The 22,394-nt window shown below is 33.2% G+C and overlaps 1 protein-coding gene across 1 annotated transcript in view; it reads right to left on the reverse strand.

Annotated features, from left to right (window-relative positions):
• LOC145267011 (KICSTOR complex protein SZT2-like) overlaps positions 1 to 22,394 on the reverse strand; it is a 423,147-nt gene that overhangs the window by 344,038 nt on the left and 56,715 nt on the right. The window contains exons 13-18 of the mRNA XM_080122911.1: positions 18,929 to 19,054; positions 15,538 to 15,603; positions 12,321 to 12,539; positions 9,453 to 9,863; positions 7,825 to 8,049; positions 5,612 to 5,690 (exon numbers count right to left, since the gene is read on the reverse strand). Of these exons, the coding sequence (XP_079979037.1) occupies positions 5,612 to 5,690; positions 7,825 to 8,049; positions 9,453 to 9,863; positions 12,321 to 12,539; positions 15,538 to 15,603; positions 18,929 to 19,054 (1,126 nt within the window). The remainder of the gene's footprint in view (positions 1 to 5,611; positions 5,691 to 7,824; positions 8,050 to 9,452; positions 9,864 to 12,320; positions 12,540 to 15,537; positions 15,604 to 18,928; positions 19,055 to 22,394) is intronic.

The following is a 22,394-nucleotide window of genomic DNA, read 5'->3' on the forward strand; positions in this document are numbered from 1 at the left end:
TTAATGCTAGGTTTATTTATGGTGTCTTTTAAATTTAATAAACACCCTTCAAAATTTGCTGACGAGGAGACCTTGCTTATTAAAAAACTATATGTAATTATTGTACGTAACTTGATGTCTACCACAATAAAAAGCATTGTTTTCCGAAACGATCGTACAGATAATTTATTTTGTTGTTGTTCCTTCTTATGAAACGGATTTTTAATTTAATTATAATTTGATTTTTAAATTTTAAATTATCAATCACATTACTTAATATATATATATATATATTATAGAGTCGTGATTTCAAAAGTAAAAAAAAAAATAATTTGGGTGCCATCAGCTAGAATCGTTACTGAAAACAAAATTGTAGCATTCAAAGCTGTTGAGGTAGCAGGTTCAGTTCACAGAGAAAGGCAGAGGAAAACATGGGAGGAAGTGGGAAGAATGTACCTGAGGGATAAATAAATACCTTGCCAAAGATAGATTACTTTAGAAGTCAATTTTTTGAAACCGTCCAACACATGCCAGCATGTAAAATGCACAATGATTAATTTATTCTTGATTGAGTTTTTTAACACAAATATAACAAACTTTATAAAATGTGTATTTACGTTTTTTGATAGAGAGGTTATGCGGTTGGTTGGTTTGTTAAGAAAGTCAGGATGAAGAATATAGCTTGGTAGACTTAGTTGTGTCTGGCTGCATCTTCTTGGTCTTTCTTATCAAGTCTTTATTGGCATATATTAGATCCATTATTCCTTTTGCATCTTGTAAAATAAGTTTTTTCCTTATCTCCCTCAGATCAGCTAACTTTAGTTCAGTTATCGATCACGCTACGAAATGGCTTCTTTTGTTTAATCCGATAAAAACACAGCTTGTCTTTCAATTATAGGCGTGTCATTTTTCTTATCGAGATTCTCATGCATGGCTTTGCTCTCGATGAGAAATCAACTCGAAAACTTCTTGGCCCTCCTTTCTCATCAAATCTTTTTTGGAGTTCATATATTAAATCCATTGCTCCTTCTTGTAAAATCGGTTCTCGCTATCGCGTATGGGGTACTGTTGTCATATTCGGGTTGGTGGATCTCTGTCCCATTTGAAGGTTCTTGATAAATTGCAGAAACGTATCTGTAATTTGATTGGGTCCCAACCTATTTTCTTCGCTGCAACCTCTCTCTCACGTACGTAATGTTGCTAGTCTCAGTCTTTTCTACGATTACTATTACGGCAAGTCTTCCTCAAAAATGTCTGCTCTATTCCCTGCTTCTTTTGTTTTAGTTCGTTTTATTCATTAATCTAGTGGTCTTCATCAATTCAATGTTTTAATACGGCATTAATACAACTTTTTATTCCCGTAGCTTCTTCCTGCTGACTGTTTTCCTCCTATCTATAACCTTGTTTTTTTTTGCTTTTGTTTTTTTAAGACTAAGGTCAATAGGAATCTCCTGTCTGTGTGATTTTGTATAATTGTATATCCTTTTAAATCGTTTCTTATCCAAGCAAAAAAAAATCCATATCTTCTGGTTTGATGGCCTCGTCTCTGATGTATCTCTATCTCTACAAATCTACTATCAGACCATGTGTGGAGCATTGTTGTTGTATTTAGGCTCGTGAGCCTCTGTCCCATTCACCACTTATCAAGGCTCGAAGGCCACTCAGGGATAAGGGTTATTGCGTGTACAGTAATCAATGAGATAGTAATGTAGTAATCATTAGTATTGGGGGTTTTGATAGAGTGTCTTACTTAAGGGGGCGGTTTGTCAGGAGTTTGTTTATGTTGGACTTGAAGACGTCCAAGTTGTAGTCAGGTGGGAAACAGGCAAACGGCAGAGAGTTCTACTGGCGTGCAGTTCTAAGAAAGAAGCTTTGCTCATGGAATCTACGTTTGGATTTAGGCACAGATAAAGAGTGGGGAAAATTATTGACAGTAGTTTCAGCCAGACGGGTGTTTCTCGTGAAAGATTGGCGAGGGGGGACGAGGGATTGGAGCTCAGACGAGCACCTGCCCTGGAAATAACAATAAAACAAAGACAGGCTCGCAACGTCTCTTCTGTGGGAGAGAGGTTGCAGGGAAGAGAAAAGGGCATCCCCCACTATACCACAAAGTCTCTTTTGTACTCTGTCAAGGCAGGATAGGCTGTTTTTAGCAGCTCCTGCCCAGATGTGGCAGCAGTACTCCATCCTTGGACGTACTTGACTTTTATACAGATAGAGAATTGCATCAGTAGTGAGATATCTTCTGGAGCGGTAGAAGGATCCCACCATTTTCCCAGTGTCCCTGGCAACAGATTTGATGTACGTGTTCCATTTCAGATCAGGAGTAAAGGTCAAACCCAGAACCTGCAATTTGATTGGATCCCACTCTTTTTCACTGCAACTTCTTTCTCACAGACATGCTGTTGCTAGCCTCAGTCTTTTCTATAAATATTAGTGATGGGACGATTAATCGGAATTGGGGAAAAAATCAGACCATTTGGGGGGTATCAGAATCGGAAAAATGTGTGCATATTTTCTGATGCCAAAACGATTCTTTTAATTCTTCTTTTTATTTGGATGTATTTAAAGCAAATTCTTCCTTTGCTGATAATATTTATGAAATAAAAAATATTCATTGATTTTTAAGTATTAGTAAAACTAAAATCGATAGATGATCATCCACAAGTGTATGTTTTTTTCATTTAAGAAAATATCTCCACATTAAACATGTGTTTGTACCCTAATCGGGGGAAAAATAACAACTCTATAGTTAAATATTTAGAAATTTATAAAGAAAGAATCGAAATCGGGAATTTAGTACAGAATCGGTAATTGTATCGGAATTGGGAAAAATATTGGAATTGTCCCATCGCTAAAAAACACTATTATGACATGTATTCTTCAGAATTGTCTTATCTATTCTCTGCTTCCTTTGTTCCAGCTCGTCTGACTCTCTCTAGTAGTCTTCATCATTTTGCTGTTTTCATACTCCATCGTAATCCAGCTTCTTATTCCCGTAACTTATTTCCAACAACTGCAAAGTTTGTGGAATTCTTTTCATGTTGATTGTTTACTTCCTAATTATAAACTTGGTTTTATCAAAGCCAATAAGCATCTCCTGTCTTTGTAATAATCATTTTTCATTCTTGTTAGTTGCTTACATTAAGCGGCTTCATAGTTTACTTGGAGTGATTTCCATTTAAAAAATCTGACTGAAAAAGAATATTGAACAAGAAAAAAATAGTTGTCATCTTATTTAAATTAGCGATCTGTTGGAGTTGTGTCCCTTGAACCATGTGAAGAGTTGCTTCTCTTTATCATGGTTTTGTGATGACGTACTTTTTATGTGAGCTCTATATATATACATACATACATCTGTTTTCTTTCTTTTCATCTCAGATTGTAAATAAAAGACGGGTGGCATCTCTTGTCTGTGTGTTAAAATGAAAAACATGTTTACATGTTAATTGTTTTGTTGGCGACAGTATGACTTCCAGTGTGAGTCCTATTTAAAACAAACAAGGTATGCTTTTATTTAATTCTTTTGTAATTATATACATCATGAGTCACATCTCTGGCTTTCCTCTGCCTCTTTTGCCTTCTAACATACTCTCACAGGCCATATGTGACAGGCTAGTAGTTGATCGTTTAACATGGCCAAAAAGTGTAAGGGTTTTACTTTTGATTTTATCAAATAGAGGAGGTAGGGAAGTAGTTTGATGGCGCATGGATATTTCAAGGTTTTTTTTTTTTTTTTTTTGATCAGGCGATGTCTCATAATGAAACGCATTACGTGATTTTGAAACACCTCAATGCGATTGGCTAGTTGTTTAGTCATGTGATATAACGAAGACCATATAAAACTACTGGGAGGACATAAATTAAATTGAATTTTACTTTAAAAGTTATCAGCACTCTTTTTTGATGGTGCTGTTTTTGAAAAGCCGCTCAACCCAGCCCGATTCTGTGTTTCAATATCATCTCGTGATCACTGGAGAAAGTCAGTTTATGCCCTAAATAAATGAATTGGGTGACTTGTTCGATGGGTTTACTGTGAATAGTCATGTTTAGGTAAAACAAAAACAATCTATAAATAAAAGTGAAATTGTCTGTGTGTGTACTTTTCTCTACCCAACTACTCTGTCAATTTTCAGTCTACAGACTCGTGATTTGACATAAGGGGTAATCAGATTTGGGAAAATCTTTTTAATTGGTTTTCGGCCAGAAATTTGGCTGTCAAGGGGTCAAAGTTCAACCATTTATTCTCCGAAAACTCTACAAAACTCCTCTGCCAATTTTGGGTCTAAACACTTGAAATTTTAGATGTAGATTACTTGGACATGGCTCAGACTTTTTAATTTGATTTGAACCCAAAACAAATGTTAAGGGGTCAAAATTAGGGTCAAAGTTAAAAAAAAGTTTGACCTCTGCGGTCTCTACCAAATTACTCAGCCAATTTTTGGTCTGAACATTTGAAATTTTACATAAACGGTATTCAGACATGCAGCAAGCTTTTTAATCAATTTTTGGGCGAAAATTCGGCTGCCAAGAGGTCAAAGTTAAAATAGTTGACCTTACCAAACTCCTCCACCAATTTTGGGTTTACACACTTGAAATTTTAGGTATAGTTACCTAGACATAAAGTTATGAACAGTACATAGGGTCCGAGCAAAGCCAGGTAGAACTGCTAGTAATAATATAAGAATGGAAGACAGCATCAGTCATCGCTGATTGATCATTTTATGAAGAAAAACAATATTTTGGAATCTCTATTACATATTTGTGTGAGTTCCTTCCTCATAGGTTCTGACTCAGCCTATCTTTTGCAAATTTCACACAAAGGTAAATTATTGGTCTGGTAGTGTTCTTAGATATGTTTTGTACAGGAATTCATTGAATAACCATTGAAAATCAAAAAAATCTGATCTTAAAAATAGCCTTTCTTTCAGGGGAATATTTTACGTTACATTAATATTTTGTGTGAATAGTTATGTTTAGGTTAAACTGATTTGATTCTTTGATAATTAATTAACCATCGCATCTTTCATAAATAAGATCATATCTTCAAGATTAAATGTTTATTTAAGAGAAAATGGGACACAAAAAGAATTTATATTACTTGTTTTGATTGGACTATTGTTCTCATCTTGAGTGTTGTTCGTGCAACGTTTCAGTCAGCCTTCGTTAAGCATGTTGGTTGTTATCTTGGAAAAGAAACGAGAAAAGTTACTGGCCCCAGAGATATTTGCATATTCTTGGAGTTGTTCTGCTTTTTTTTGGACATGGTTTCATGTGTGTAAAAAAAATTGGTTTATAAAGGAGAGCAACTCTAATAAAGATCAACAGGGGATTATTTCTCTTCCACCACCAAAATTTTAAGGGTATACAATTTTTTTTTTTTTTTTTTACAAATAAAGATTCCTAAATGTTATTAATTTCTAAGCTGGGTCTGCTTAGTAATTTTCCATTTTTTAGCATATATGCTGCTTTTTTTGAGTTGCCTGATTTTCCATCTTGCATCCCTGTCAATTATTTTGACCTCATTCCACATTCAGAACTGTAACAACAAGAATTTGGTTTGGCTTTTGTCAATAAACAAATGTTGAATATCACAACAATATATCTGTTTGATAACCGAATAGAAACATACCTTCATTTCCAACTCCAAGACGAGATTTACAATTCCAATTGTTGTTAAGGCAAAGTGGAATCCTTCTTGAATTCTTATTCTGAAATTTAAAAACAGGAACGATTACCTGGCATTGTCTGGGAGCTCAAATAACATCACATAACAATAATAAATTCATTTTACAATAGATTTTATTATTATTTGTTTTACTTAAATCTTTTAAAAAAAGAAATATTTCCTACTATATTCAAACTCAAATGGTATCTTTCGATAAATAAAAATAAAACAAAGACGAATAAAAAAGCTGCGTCTACCAGTGTATGGTGAGAGGGCAGCACAAAAAATATTTTCTTTCTAAACAACTGTCAATATTATGTTTCTAATTTTTTGGATAACTTGTTTTAAAATTCATTTTATTTATATATACATACACACATATGAATGGAAATGTATAAAAAAGAATACGCAAAGTATTAAAGCTTATAACTTTTCTTTATTCGTTTTTAATTGGTGACGTGCAGGAATACAAAATAATATTATGAAAAAAAAATTAAAAAACTTTTTTTACAAGTACATAATTTTCGACCCATCCTTCAGTCTTCATCAGTGTCTACATATATTGTTTGTTCTTTCCTTTAGTCTGTACATTACGCTTTGGAAAAACAAACAATTTTTGAAGGTCAAACTGCCTCAAAAAAGGCCAAGTTTGCAAAATTCAGCTTTAAAAAGACCAATCTGGACAAGGATGAGAGTAACCTCCCTTTGATGTAGCCTTGTTTTCAAATATCATAAGAATCTCTTTTTCTCTATATATAATAAAATAGGAACAATTATTCCTGTATACAAAATGACAGCATTGCAAAAACTATACTGAGGCCACACATGAAACCAAAGTGGTCAAGTTACCTGCCTGTACCTCATGCATGTTTTCCACTAATAATCAATTGGTTTAATTATCTGCTTTACTGAACCTGTTCTGATTTTGTGTCATACTTCCACCAGACAATGCCAGTACATGGGTTCTGCTAGTAATAATAATATATAATTATTGCTGTAATAGTATGAGAAAGGAACTTGTAGTAATTTCGACATCCAACGATGGAAGAAGTCATCAAACTGTTACATAAAAAAGGGAACATTTGAAACAAACAGTGCAAAAAAAAAAAAAAAAAGTGCATTGTCTGCCAAGAAGTGCTGGACTGAAGGAGCAAATTAAAAATCGTCCCTTATAATGCGATTTAATTATTCGTATTGAACTATGTAGCACAATATTACTTTCTGAGTATTTATTAGTACTTATTAATTTATCTCATTTGGGTTAATTCTATATTTAAAAATAATGGACACTATTTTCATAGAAATTTTAATCAACTCATATTCGCTGTGTGTTGGTTTCTCTGTCCAAAAATCTAATTTTTGGCCTTATCCAGAAAAACATCAGTATCGAAACATTTTTGTTGATTATTTCTGATTCCGTGGAATTTCCACAGGCCCTGCTAGTTTGTATTATTTGGATTATTCAGTTCTCATCTTGAGCGTTATTTTCATGTTTTGGACAATGTAAATTTTTAACCTTCTTCAGGTGTATCTTGGCTGACAGAACAAGAGCAAGATTAAATAAAGGATTTTGTTTGAAATTTTGCATAAATTCAACAAAACAGAATCGGAATCGGTAATTGTATCGGAATCGGGAATTTAATACTGAATTGGTAATTGTATCAGAATCGGTAAAAATACTGGAATTGTCACATCCCTAGTTTTTAGTTTTAAAAAAAAAGTCTATCACTATAAGCAACAAAAAATATTGCCACTTTGAAAAAGTAATAAAAAAATATTCCTTTCAGAGTTATATCCCTTGCGTGTAGACTCATACTGCCTACTTTATAACGTCTAAGAAAAATTCCATTTTGCCTAATTTTTTTTATTTGATTTTCTTTAAAGAAAAATACTCTACCGCTGATAGTAAAACTAAAATAGTGAATATCTGTTGATTTTAACTTTTTAGTAAAATTAAAATCGATAGATCATCCCTCACAAGTGTATCCTTACGTTTAAGAAAATATCTGCAAATTCAGCATGTGTGAAAAATAACTTTATAGTTAAATATTTGGAGATTAAGAAAGGATCAGAATCGGTAAAAATACTGGAATCGTCCCATCCCTAATTTAAAGAAAGGTGGACACAATGACTTGTAGAAAATGTAAAATTTAAAAGAAAGCATCAAGAAAACTTACTTTGCAAGGGTTGAGAGCATCCGTCCGACAATCGACATGGACATTGGCGGCCAACTACCCTGTTGGACACTCCAAATCCACCGTTTGTGATAAAGGTACCGAGACATCGTATTGAACATGGCTGCCACTGACCGACTCGCTTTTTCTGCATGACTCGATATACGACGTGGGATCTCTCGGGCTGGATCCTCAACAATACTCAGATCTTGCGGAACCCTTTCATACCTGAAAAAAATAAAAATTAACCCATTAAGTCTCAAGGAACCTAAAGCTTTTACTGGTGACTTGAAAGTTTGTGTAATGCTTACATTCAGTCTTAAGAGACAATGGATACCCCCTGTAAGGGTAGCTGCACATGTAATTGTGAGGCAGATGACTGGAAACAATGCTGAGATAAGCGGAGAGCACATACAGCACTTGGTATTCCTAAATTGTGACCCGTTTAACTACTAACCAGACTCAACGTTGCTTAACTTTGGTGTATCAGCATGAATTAAGTGCAGGACTAGTGTGTAATGACTAGGGCTATGACGAGAAAATATTCTTTTCATTGTTTTGACTCTCGAGTAGATATCAGTTAATATCGTATATGTTTTTAGATAGAGTGATGTGGTTCTCGATTGATTAACTGTGTCGGATATATAGTCACAGGAAGGAATCTTTTTTTTTTCTTTTTTTTTTTATTATTATTACATTTTTACCCCAAACAAGGCACATTGCCACTTTGGTGTAGGGAGCTACTATCAGAGGCAGCAACTACTGGGCCACTATGTAGGGATTTGGGCAGCAAGATGTCAGTTCATATTACACTTGAACTTCCGCATGTCAGTACAGTTAGGGAAGCAGGGACCCGGAATGGGTGTGTTGGTGAGAGCTCAACAAATACTCAGCAGATAGCGGTGATCAGGTTGGTTTTGGTGTTGTGGGAGGTCATGTTGGTGCTGTTCTCGAAGTATGGCCAAATGAAGTAGTCCAGCAGATTCAGGTTGGGGAAGAGAGGGCCAGTGAGAGAAGGGTAAAAAAATTGTGGCACACTTTCTGAAGCCAAGTCTGAGTCTCTATTATTTGTGGCAATCCAACAATACATTTTGAAGGTGCTGGCAATGGTCCTGTTGTCATAACTTGACTCAGTAACCACCTGATTGCACCAGGGGATCACCACACTCTTCAGCACATCCAAGTACATATCTTCGAAAGTGGCTTGAAAGTCAACACCAAAGTGTACCTGGATGTGCTGCAGAATGTGGTCATCCTCTCGTGAAATCAGGTGATCACTGGCAGACTCTGGGTGTGGCAGCAAGACTCAACACCGACCAAGAAGACAGCTAGGTTTGACGTCAGAAGGAGTGCTACGACTTTGTACCCTTCTCTCACTGCCCCTTCATCATCATCCCGCAAGTCATATATCAAGAACATCAGCTACATGAACCCCCACAACCCCACCCCCACAACACAACACAACACAACACCAAAGCCAGCCTGATCGCCACCATCTACAGAGTATTCGCTGAGCTCCCGTTACATAAAAGTTTTTAATATAAAGCTGTAGTGTTGATTTCTTTAGGGCAACAATTTTATCGTTCATCGTGTATTTTAATCAATTGAAGCAAAAGAATCAAAAAGCTAACCTGATTAATATTTTCTCAACTGGCTTATTGAGAACAACACAGCACTTGACGTCTGGTAATTTTCTTGGTAGAGTGCTAACGATGCTGCTGCTACCAATGACACCCACACCGCCACTCAATCGAAATTCCTTTTTGTTTGCCATAGTGTTAATTGAAAGACCAAGCTGCTGTTGCTGTTGCTGGGGTTGTGGTAGCTGTTTCCTCTTGTCGTTGGATGCTCGCATTCCCGCGTTCTTTTGGGGGCCGCGCTGACTCAGCTGCAGTTTCAGGACTTCTTCACGCAGCTGGGAGACAACAGCATGCCTCTCATCTCCAGCCGTCCCACCGAGGAAGGCAAGACGTAACACCAGGCAGGGAGGTTTTGACGAAGCACGCAAAATGTAAAATGTAGTCGGGGCCTTGTCAGGATCGCTAAAGTGAGAAAAACAAAGATTAAATGAATTTCAGCAATTACCAAAGAGTTACTTCCCTTGATACCAAGGCAGAAACAAGGGGAGATAACTTTTATATTAATGAATAGAGATGGAAAGAAATAGTAGCTTATTAAGACTCGCACTTATTTAGGAAAACAAAAAAATAAGAAAAACCTTTATGATGAACATTTTCATGACATGAATATAAAAAAGACAAATGAGACTCATGGGTCATGTCTATATAAAAAGCAGAATAGAGCAGATTAGTTTGACAGGAAAGATTGTGGGTAGATGAAGCAGAAGACGACAACGAGAAACATGTTCACAGTCTGAAAACCTGGGCAACATCAAAAATGATGAGCAGCCAGCAATAGCAGTGTCAGAAATTTTGTGAAAACTATTGAATAATTCCACCCGTTATCTCTCGAAGCTTATAACTCCTCGAAAAATGTCATTCAAGCCCTACTTTTTATTTTTTTCAATTAAAGGAGCAGTGACCAAGGTTTCATTATAAAAAAAAAAAAAAAAACTAACAACGTGGGTTTTTTTTAAAAAAGGTTTTAAACTTCGGACTTTACAGGTAAATTTCTAGAAAACACTACTTTTTTTTATTTTAAATTTGAATATATTATTTATTGATCTTTTATCTTCAATTTGTGATATATAAAACTTTGGTACATAAATTAATTATTTACTTTTTAATAGACATTTGAAAATGGGGGGGGCGTGAATTAAAAAAAAACGTTTGTCTAAAATATTATATTCGGTTTATTGGAAAGAGCATAAAATTTCACATTGACCCTGAAAATATCGTAAAAATAGAATCAATGGAAAAATTTTGATAGATTTTTAAAGTTTAAAAATTGAAAAATACTGAACTCGTAACATTCAATTAATTTCATTACTATTTTTTTAAAAAATATTTCTATTACTTTTTATACAACTTTTAATAGATTATTTTGGAAGTATAATCCATAAAGAAAATAAACAACCCACCTTTAAAAGAGAAATTACGAGTTTTGTATATTTCATTTGCAGTTTCGTGTTAGGGATGTCAAAAGTTCCTACAAAAATTCTGATACACCTAGAGCAACAATGAATTCATGAATGCCTCAATTGAAACAGATAGATGGAAAGCTATAGCCATCAATGCCTGAATTAATAAATAACACATAAATGTAAAATAATTCCTTATAAATCTCACCTGTCTGTTTAAATGTGTATGCATGTATGTACATTTGTATCTCTGCCTAAAACTTACGACAGAGGCAACAGATTTTCACGAGATTGGTATAGTTTTAAAGATTGACATTTCGGACGACAAATTTCGAAAAATTGGCCAAAAACATTAATTCCTTCACCCTCAACTAGGCAGTTTTCTACAAGGGGAGAGGGTCGCTTTTTTCCCCAATATTTTCGAAAGTCATCTCTCTTTTCAATTGTCTAGTCTTAATTTAAACCTCCGCCACTTCCAGACACAACGGCAAAGATGTCACGTTTTTTTTTTTCATATTCTTTTCCTCCTTCGCGGTCCGGGTTCAGACCTTCCTGCCTACTAGCAGTTTTTTTTTTTTGCTCAACACACACCTCCAACCACCCGGGCAACACCAGGCACACAGGCTAGTATAAATACAAAATCTGTATTCATAAAAATATAATATTTAAGCATATTTTATGACCAGGCAATGCTTGGCAGCCTGCTATTTATTTATAAGTCGAAAAATTACTTCTCATGCCTTTAGTAACATTTATTTCTAATATATTTGCTTTGCTTTTACTTTTTACCACCTGGCAATATCAAACATGATGAGCAACAATGAATTCATGAATGCCTCAAGGGAGAGAGATAGATGTAGTGCCATATCCGTCAATGCCTGTATCAGATACCACAATATATATGTGCATACATAAATATATATAGAAATAGAGTATAAATCATGTAGAATATCTGCATGATCATCCTTTAAGAAAACCAAAAAAAAAACTAATAGGGAAATAATTAAAATGAATGTTTAAAAGAATATGCAAATTAGCTAAGCTTTTTATCAGATGAATGCAATTCCACGACCCATATCTAACAAAGTTATATTTTCTTTTTAAATAAAAAAAAAAAAAATGGTTTTTATTATGAATATCAATACACAAAAAAAAAAAAACATTTTTTATAAGAGTATAGATATATATATTATGTGTGTTTATATGTATATATTAATGTTGGGACTATTAATCGGAATCGGAAAGATCGTGAGTAGAAGAAGCAGAGAATGACAACGAGAAACATACGTTGACAGTCTGTACACCTGATAACGTAAAAAAATTATGAGCAACAATGAATTCATAAATGCCTTGAGAGAGAAAGAGAGAGAGAGATAGATGGAGAACCATAGCTGTCAATGCCTGTACCAGGCAGGACACTACTTGATGATGATGATGATGATGAATGTATCACACTTACCTGTCATCAAACTTGATGTACATGTATGTCAGATTGGAGTGGTTCTCTTCTAAAACGAACGTGCACCATTGCCGCAACATCGTGTTTAGGGCGGTCATCGCTTTGTAGCAATGAACTGATTGAAAGTAACCGTTGGAGTTGGGGGTGTGTAGGTATTTCTTCAGGGGAACATCGTGCTGGAGGACGATACCTATGCGATGCGTATGCATCCATTTTTGCCTGAAAAGATTCGGAACATCCAAAATTGGTAAATACAAGTTTAGAAACGATTCTATGTTCTTTAACGTCCACGTTGAAACGAACATCTAAAAAGTTTTTGTTTGGTTTTTGAATTTTTGAGATAAGGATTGATCATTCCTACTACAGTAGAACCCTTGGATACAGCATTAAAAATTAGTAACAAAATACATTACAGTATATATATATATATATATATATAGTAATGTGATTGATAATTTAAAATTCAAATTAGAATTTAAAATCTGTTTCATAAGAAGGAACAACAAGAAAGGCAATAATTTGTACAATCGTTTCGGAAAACAATGTTTTTATTGTGATAGACATTAAGCCACGGACAATAATTTTCACATATAGTTTTTCTTAAACAAAGTCTCCTCATCAGCAAAAGTATTGGGTGTTTTGTTTTTTTTTGTATGTAAAAGACACCATGAATAAACCTAGAAATTTTTAAGTAAAGCAGATGTATCTTTTAATTGTTCGCCTTTTTAAAACAGTAATTATCGTCAAAGCATTCATTTGGATGTTGATTGTAGCTTATAAATGTACGAACATTTTTAATTCTACTCTGAATTTTAAATTATCAATCACATTACTATATATATATATATATTTATATATATACATACACACACGAAACAGTACTATATATATATATATATATATATATATATATATATATATATATATACACACACACACACACGAAACAGTACTATATATATATATATATATATATATATATATTTAGTAATGTGATTGATAATTTAAAATTCAAATTAGAATTAAAAATTAAAAATCTGTTTCATAAAAAGGAACAATAACAAAGTCAATAATTTGTACGATCGTTTCGGAAACGATGTTTTTATTGTGATAGACATTAAGCCACGGACAATAATTTTGAAACATATAATTTTTTTTAAACAAAGTTTCCCCATCAGCAAAAGTATTGGATGTTTTTTTTTTTTATATGTAAAAGACACCATGAATAAACATAGCAATTTTTAAGTAAGGCAGATGTATCTTTTAATTGTTCGCCTTTTGAAAACCGTAATTATCATCATTCATTTGGATGTTGATTGTAGCTTATAAATGTACGAAACTTTTGGTAGAAATCGTAAAATAATGAACATTTATTGATTTTAAGTTACCAGTAAAACTAAAATCTATAGATAATCCCTTACAAGTGTTTTACGTTTGAGAAAATATCTGCACATTTAACGTTTTTATGCTGATCGGAAAAAATAACTTCAGAGTTAAATATTTAAAGATTTATTAAGAATAGAATCTGTAATTGCATCAGAATCGGGAATTTACTATGGAATCGGTAATCATATGAATGTATTAACAACTGCTTAGATATCTAATACAGAATAAATGTATTTGTCTTATTATTGGTGGGACCTGTGGAAATTCCACAGGGGACTCTTTTATATGTAATATATTGACGTTGGCATTCTGTGGATGTTCAGCGTAAATGGAGATGCTCTGATATTATTGTAGCTCTTTTGTTAAAACTGCAAAAGTATTATCCAAGCAAGCAGGGACGCCCGACGAAACCAGGTCATAAAATACGCTTAAATATATTTTGATTTTTTCAGATTTTGTATATATTATTATAGAGTTAATGTTCTATCGATTTTTATACATTACAAAGTTGCGATTTCAAAGCTAAAAAATATATGTATATGACTTGCTGGCCTAATGGTTATTGTACTTGACTCACAGTCTTTAGATTTCAGTTTTGATATCAGCTTGAGTTTTTTTTTTTTTTTTTTACTTACAAAAAAGTGAACTGTTTAGAAAAAAAAACATGATACCCGCATGACCATGTTTCAAATTTTTTTTTTTTTTTTTTTTTTTTAAGGAATTTAATGTTAAATTTAATACCGAGCAACGCCGGGTACATCTTTTAGTAAGTAACTATAGATATTGCACTTTGCTCATAGACAAAAGATCAAGGAGTATTAAAATAATAATTACTGGCGGGACCTGTGGAATTCACAGGGAACTCATTCACATGTAACATATTAATGTTGGCATTCTGTACATGTTCAGTGTAAATGGAGACGCTCTGATATTATTGTAGCTTTTTTGTTAAAACTGCAAAAGTATTTATCTAAGCTAGCAGGGACGCCTGGTGTAAACCGGTCGTAAAATAAACTTAAATATGACTTTTTAATTTATGCAGATTTTGTATTTATTATTATAGAGTTAATTTTCCATCCATTCTTATCTACTATAAAGTTTTGATTTGAAAAATAAGAACAAAATATATCCATATGAGTTGATTACATCAGCTTGAAACAAAACTGAAACCAAAACAATATATAACTTCAGTTCTTTCAGCTATGGAAATCAAAATTATGAAGAATTCTTGGTAAAATTATTTATTACAAGAAACGAAAGTCCACAACAATTAAACGACAGTCACTTGGATATAATCGTGACACACAAAATAAATAACACATAAATAAAATTATTTATAAAAAAAAAAATAGATGATTTAAGTGCCATAAACTGTAAGCGAAACTGAAACTTATGAAGAATTCTTGGTAAAATTATTTATTACAAGAAATGGAAGTCCACAACAATTAAATGACAGTCACTCGGATATAAAATATAAATGACATAAATAACACACGAGTTATCCTATTGATATATTTATTAAATAGTAGATAAAAAAAAGAGAAATTACCAAATGTTGGAAGAAAAAAGATGTGTGTCACACAAAATAACACACACGCTATGATATCAATATAAAAATTTTTATGGTTGCTAATCAACATTACAAATTTATTAAAAAGTAAATAAAAATTACTTACCTAAAAAAAAAAGAAAAGAAAAATTACAACATTACAAATTTATTAAAAAGTAAATAAAAAATTACTTACCTAAAAAAAAAAAGAAAAGAAAAATTACAACATTGCAAATTTATTGAATCCTATCACGCACTAAAGTAGAAAAAAAAAGGAATTACCAAATGTTGATATCCAAGCTTGCAATAGGATTCCAGAATTTTATCAAATCCGATAAACTCGGATCTCTGAAAGAAAAGAACAAAACAATAAATATTATCCATGTGGAGTTGATCCCGTTTTATTTTATTGCATATCCAGCCTTTTCAGATTATTATGAAAAAAAAAATTTATAATTAAAAAAAATTATTATAAAACAACCAAATCAAACACCAATGAATTTGAAGATTTGATTGTTTTATTGTTTACAACATATACATATTTACATGCGTATATACAATATGTGCTAAAAACATTAACTGGTGTCTTAATTATTTTCATGGATAATTATTTTACATAAGTGCAGAGAAATATTTAAAAAAATCTTTCCTTTGTCTAATTTCATTGGGGGAGCGGGTTTGGTTTGGTTTGGTTTGGTTGTTTTTGTTTTACGGCATATCAACCCTTTTCAGGTTATTTAATGCCGAATCCAAAGATTTTGAAGAAAAATTTTTTAATAGAATACATTTGTTGTTTTCAAGTCGGTTTCTATTTAACCCATCGTTGGGACCCTAACAGGTACAACCACTCCGGGTCAGAGTGGACCTGGGAGCAATGGCAATTAAAGGGTGGCTCCACACTCCCCAAAGCCTGCAAGCTGAGGCCTCATCACTGGATATAGTTTAAGGTCATATCCAGAACCGGGGGAGTGGGAGATGAGGGCAGATTCCAACAGACGACCTGTAGATTTATTGTGAATTGTTTTTAGAATTGTTGCATTTTCAAAATCAAAATGATGGTCATGCTTCATAATGTGGAAAAAATGGCATTATGGGTGTTGTTTATACTGCCCCGCTATTTTCCTCACTCTTAATTAATCTTGCCGTCAGTGAGCGTTTTACATTTTTACTCTTGAAAAAGCCCACACTAAACGGGCAAAACATTAAGTTTTTAGGTCTTCTCACCTCCGTTTTCATTATAACATTGAATTTTTTTTTATCCTATTTTAATTATATAAATATAAACAAATTTACATGGTCGCGACATTGGACATGCTAATGTTTCGAACAAATGATTGGTTAAAACCAGACGTCCTCATCAGGCAACTTAAAAAATAACCATTTATTAAGTCGCCTGACAGGGATTTCTGGTTTTAACCGACCATTTGCCTGAAACATTAGCATGACCAGTGTTGCAACCATGTAAATTTGTTTATATTAATAAAAATAAATATTCTTTCCACAGAAGAAACCAGTCCTCAAATGAAGAAAAAGAAAAAGAAATAGTTCAATTTACTTAAAATAAAATATTTTAAAATTAAAAGGGAGGGGAGAGAGGTCATTAAAAATCTAACCTTCTCAATTGGTCATTTATTGGGCTAGGACAACAGCATATTCTTTTCATTGTTTTTACTCTCGAGTATATATCCAACACAATTAACCGAGAACCACAATACTCTACATAAAAGCATATATATATATATATATATATATATATATATATATATATTAAGGGAATTAGAAGAACAGTCCGAAGAGCAAAGTATATTTTAATAATGCAATTTAATTAATGCATAAATACAATTGGTACTTGTAAAGTTTAATCAAGACATTAAAAAATGAAAATATCGAAAAAGTTTAAATTGTATGTATCCGTTATGGAATGAAGTTCTCCGAAAAGAAAAATTTCACTTAATTTCATCAAGTAGTTTTTATTTTACAGCGAAAAAACAATTCGTTATGATACCGAGCAAAATAGCGAGATTGATTTATAGGGCTATGACAACAGCATATTCTTTTCATTGTTTTGAATCTCGAGTATATATGTGACACAGTTAATCAACCGAGAACCACAATACTCTACAGAAAAGCATATAAGATATCAACGGATTCACACTCGAGAGTCAAAACAATGAAAAGAATATGCTGTTGTCATAGCCCTAATGATTTATTACTTTTCAAAAGTAATGAAAATATTGTTTCGTATTACGACTAACAAGTCTGCGAAAATTATGTCTTTGCTGCATATTTAGTCATGTACTAATCAGATGTTTTCCTTAAAAAAAAACTGATAAAAACACCATTTTCGGACAACTTACATGGTTCATGTAACCGACACGCTTTGCCATTGCTTCTCATTCATTGATCTTCAACTTTTTTTTCGAAATTTACAAAATTTATATATAAAAAAAATATTTTTCATTATAAAAAACTTAGAGAAAGATTTTTTAATCCATTACGATTGCTATATATAAACGGAGTATGTTTCAAGTAAATGATTAAATTTATATTTATATATATATATATATTTTAAGGGGATTATAACAACAGTCTAAAGAGCAAAGTATATTTTAATGCATTAGTAAATGCATTAATACAATTGGTACTTGTACAGTTTAATCAAGACATTAAAAAATGAAAATATCGAAAAAAAAGGTTATAGTGTACGTATCCGTTATGGAATGAAGTTCTCCGAAAAAAAAATTTCACTTAATTTCATCAAGCAGTTTTTGTTTTTCAGCAAAAAAACAATTTGTTATGATACCGAGCAAAATACCGAGATCGATTTTTAGGAAGAAACGCTAGATGGGGAGGGAGCGCTTTACATGGAGTTATCTCCCGTGGCGTTTCTAAACTCCAAACAAAAAGTGAGAAAAAAATCCAAGATGTCTGCCTTCAACGTGCTGTCATAAAAATGTGCTTTTCCGCTGTAAACAAAAAAAAAACTACTCGATCAAATTAAGTGAAATTTCTTTTTCGGAGATCTTCAGTTCAGAACGGATATGTACAATATAACCTTTTTTTCGATATTTTCATTTTTTAATGTCTTGATTAAACTGTACAAGTACCATACAATTAAAAGAAAAGAAAACAGTGCTCCTTGTAATGTAGATATATAATAAGCTCGATATGCATATATATCCGAGAGCTATTTCAATATTAAGTAAGATGATTGATAATTTATAATTAAAATTAAAAATCGGTTTCACAAGGAAGAACAAACAAAATCAATAAATTGTACGATCGTTTCGGAAACGATGTTTTTATTGATATACAAAATAAGTCTTGGACAATAATTTTATCATTTGGTTTTTTGAAACAAAGTCTCCTCATCAGCAAAAATATTGGGTGTTTTTTTTTTTAAAGACACCAAGAATAAACTTAGCATTTATTTTAAGTAAAGCAGATGTATCTTTTAATGGTCCGCCTTTTAAAGCTCGTAAGTATCATAGTGAATGCATTCATTGAGATGTTAAATGTAGTTTAACTACATTTAATATCCCAATGAATGCATTATTATCAATCATTTCACTTACATATATATATATATATATATATATATATATATGTATGTATGTGTGTGTGTGTACGTATGTATACATACATAGAAAAAGACGGACAATGCAAGACTTACTGTTGTAAAGAATATTCTGAAGGCAGAAGCGGCAAACCGTTCTTCAAGGATTTTGGCACCGTGTAATTGACGGGGTTCGATGAAAATGAATGAAGGTGGACCAAAAGTTGATCGGTTTGCATCAGGCTGGAAAAAAAAAATCAACAAGAATTTAATTTTTATTTAATAAACATGTGTCTTGAAACCAAGGATACATATAATAATTATTAATATTTCGCTATGAAAAAAAAAAATTTAACAATTAAAAAAAAATTTTCAAAAAAATGAAAAAAATATGAAAAAAGAAATGAAGATGTGATGTCTTCTGATATCAACTGCTGGTAAATGAAGATGTGATATCTTCTAATATCAACTGCTGGTACAGCAGTTGATATCAGAAGACATCACATCTTCATTTAAATTCAACTGTTTTTTTTTTTAATAACTCAAAACTCAAATTCAATAAAACTTATTGATCAATATCAATGCCCCGATTAGGAAAGTTTTGAAATTAAAATTTATAAGTTTTATTATCTTGTCAGTGCAAACGTTTTCACCAATTTTGTTATGTATTCACTGCGACCAGCCATTCAAAATGGACTTTTCAGTCGATATAATTGTTACATTTACTTTGGTCTCTGGTCTACAATATATACACACTGACGGCAAGCAAAACAATAACTGATCTATGAAATAATATTTTGTTTTTATTTCACACTGACCAACAACTTTGGATTTAAAGTTATGACAGGTGTTTTGACATTTCTGAAGGCACGTGGGGTTGGTGTGGATGTTGGTGATGAAGAAATGTGTCAACTTGTTCCCTCTCTCTCTGACCGACTGCTCCGCTTTCTGTTTGTAATGATTTATATAAATATTCTTTCCCACTGGAATGTTTAATATTTCCCATTGTCTATTGTTTCAATCCTTTGACAGATATCCTCTCACATACTTCTGTATCAAATTATACACTCCAACAGACAATGGTAGAAAGCCTTGCATTACATGGAATTAATCTGCATGTGTGCAACCCATCAAATTCCTCTCGTCGTGGGGTCACCTGCTAATCCAAAAATTAGTAAAAGGGACATTTTTAAACCATTGCAATTTATTTTATGCAAAACTTATTATTTTATTAATTTGATTAATTGTAACTTTTTTTTTCAGATTATTAAAGCATCGTTCATATTTATTTTACAATATCTTCACATGTGTTGACCCCAAAAATAATATTCTTTAATCAACAGACAGGGAGTCATCTTCCATTATGATGATGGTCATCCTCACACAGCACAACTGACCAAAGATCTCGAAGGAGAATTTGGTTCGGAAATCTTGCCTCATCCTGCATATTCTTCTGACCTAACTCCCTCAGATTATCACTTATTTCGAGGATTACAAAACCATAGTTTAATATCCCTGAGTGGCTTCCGAGCCTTGATAAGTGGTGACCACCGTGTAAAAAAAAAAAAAAAAGATTGAACAATGGTTAAATGCATATTTTGCATCAAAACAAATCAGGAGTTGGTGTGGGGGGGATTATCGGTTTCAATAACGATTGAATCTTATATAAACGACTCAGTTTGAAATAAAATCTAAATTAACGTTTGTATTATTTTATAAGAACGGACATCCTTGTATTAATGTACATTTCTAAGGAAACATACGTTTGCTATGCTAGTTTTTTTTTTTATAAGATACACTCGGGACTTTGTAAACACTAACAGATGGAATCAAGTTATAGAAAGTAAAGGTCATTATTGTTATGAATAAAGATGTTCAAAAAACAGTTTTTCATTTTCAAGATGAAATTTTAAATTGGCAAAACTGGGTTTATCAGCAGACTATAGGTAGATTACCAGTAGATTACCAGCACAGAGCATGAAGAAAGGCTAACACTAGCCTTGACCATCGCAAAAGATGTTGAGTTTACTTAAAACCTGAACAGAAGCGTGTGCTCCATCCCAACTATTATCAATGGACCTGAGGTAATCTCGTCAGCATCAGACAAAGCCAAACTCTTTGTCAAGAACTTTGCAGCTAATTCTACCCTTTGCGACCAAGACCGCCAAACCCCAATATTTCCTCCTGTATCAGAAAACACGCTATGTGATATACGTATATCTGTACGTGATGTTGCGAAGCTAATCAAAAACCTTGATTCGAGTAAAGCAACTGGCCCTGATGGTATTCCAATTATAGTACTCAAAAAACTTCAACCTGAACTAGTGCCCATACTTACAAAACTGTTTAAACGTTGTCTTAAGGAGAATAGTTTCCCATCTCCCTGGAAAATCTCATCAGTATGCCCTGTATTTAAGAATTCAGGTGATCGCTCATCCCCCTCTTAGTACAGGCCAATAAGTCTCCTGTGCGTCATGAGTAAGTTGCTAGAATCTGTGTTAAATACAGAAGTAATCAACCATCTCAACAAAAATAACCTTCTTAGTGACACTCAATATGGTTTCCGTTCTGCTAGATCTACAGCAGATGTCCTTACAGTTATATCGCATAGGATTAGCAAATCTCTCGACGGTGGCAATCTTTCTAGGGCAATTGCTCTTGACATATCTAAAGCCTTTGATAGGGTATGGCATAAAGGTTTACTTCATAAGATCGCTAGCTATGGTATAGCTGGAAAAGTCTTCTCAATTATTAAATCATTTCTTTCTGATAGGTTCATAAGAGTAGTAGTTGAGGGGCAAAAATCAGAAGCTCACAGTATTAATGCCGGTGTCCCTCAGGGATCCATCCTGGGCCCAACTCTTTTCCTGATCTACATTAATGATCTTCCAAATCATATCCTTACATCATTTGTAGACATTTATGCTGACGACACTACCATTTATGGTACCACATCTAAGACAGTAAACGACCAAGTTCTCTCCAATTCTCTCTCCTCTGATCTTGAGCACGTAGTACAATGGGGAAAGGAGTGGCTGGTTACTTTTAATGCATCTAAAACCAAGCTTCTCTCTTTACATCATCAACATTCTAATCCACATTTGTCATCAATTGAAATGAATGGCTCTCGTCTTCAGGAGGCCTCAAGTTTTGACAAGCTTCTGGGCTTGACCATTACTCCTGATCTTAAATGGAACACGTATATCAAATCTGTTGCCAAGGCCGCTGGAAAAATGGTGGGATCTTTCTATCGATCCGGTAGATATCTCACTGCTGATGCTATTCTCTATCTATATAAGAGCCAGGTACGTCCAAGGATGGAATACTGTTGCCACATCTGGGCAGGAGCTGCTAGAAAGGACTTGTCCTGCCTTGATAGAGTTCAAAATAGACTTCGTAGCCTCGTAGGAGATGTCCTTTTCTCCTCCTTGCAACCTCTATCTCACAGAAGAGATGTTGCGAGTTTGTCTCTGATGTATCGTTATTTTCATAGAAAGTGATCAACTGAGCTTCAATCTATGGTCCCCCTCACCAAACTTTCACAAGAAACACTCGTCTAGCTGTAAATACTATCAATAATTTC

This window comes from Euprymna scolopes, chromosome 42 (genome assembly GCF_053919585.1).
Source record: "Euprymna scolopes isolate OS-2025 chromosome 42, ASM5391958v1, whole genome shotgun sequence".
NCBI lineage: Eukaryota > Metazoa > Mollusca > Cephalopoda > Sepiida > Sepiolidae > Euprymna > Euprymna scolopes.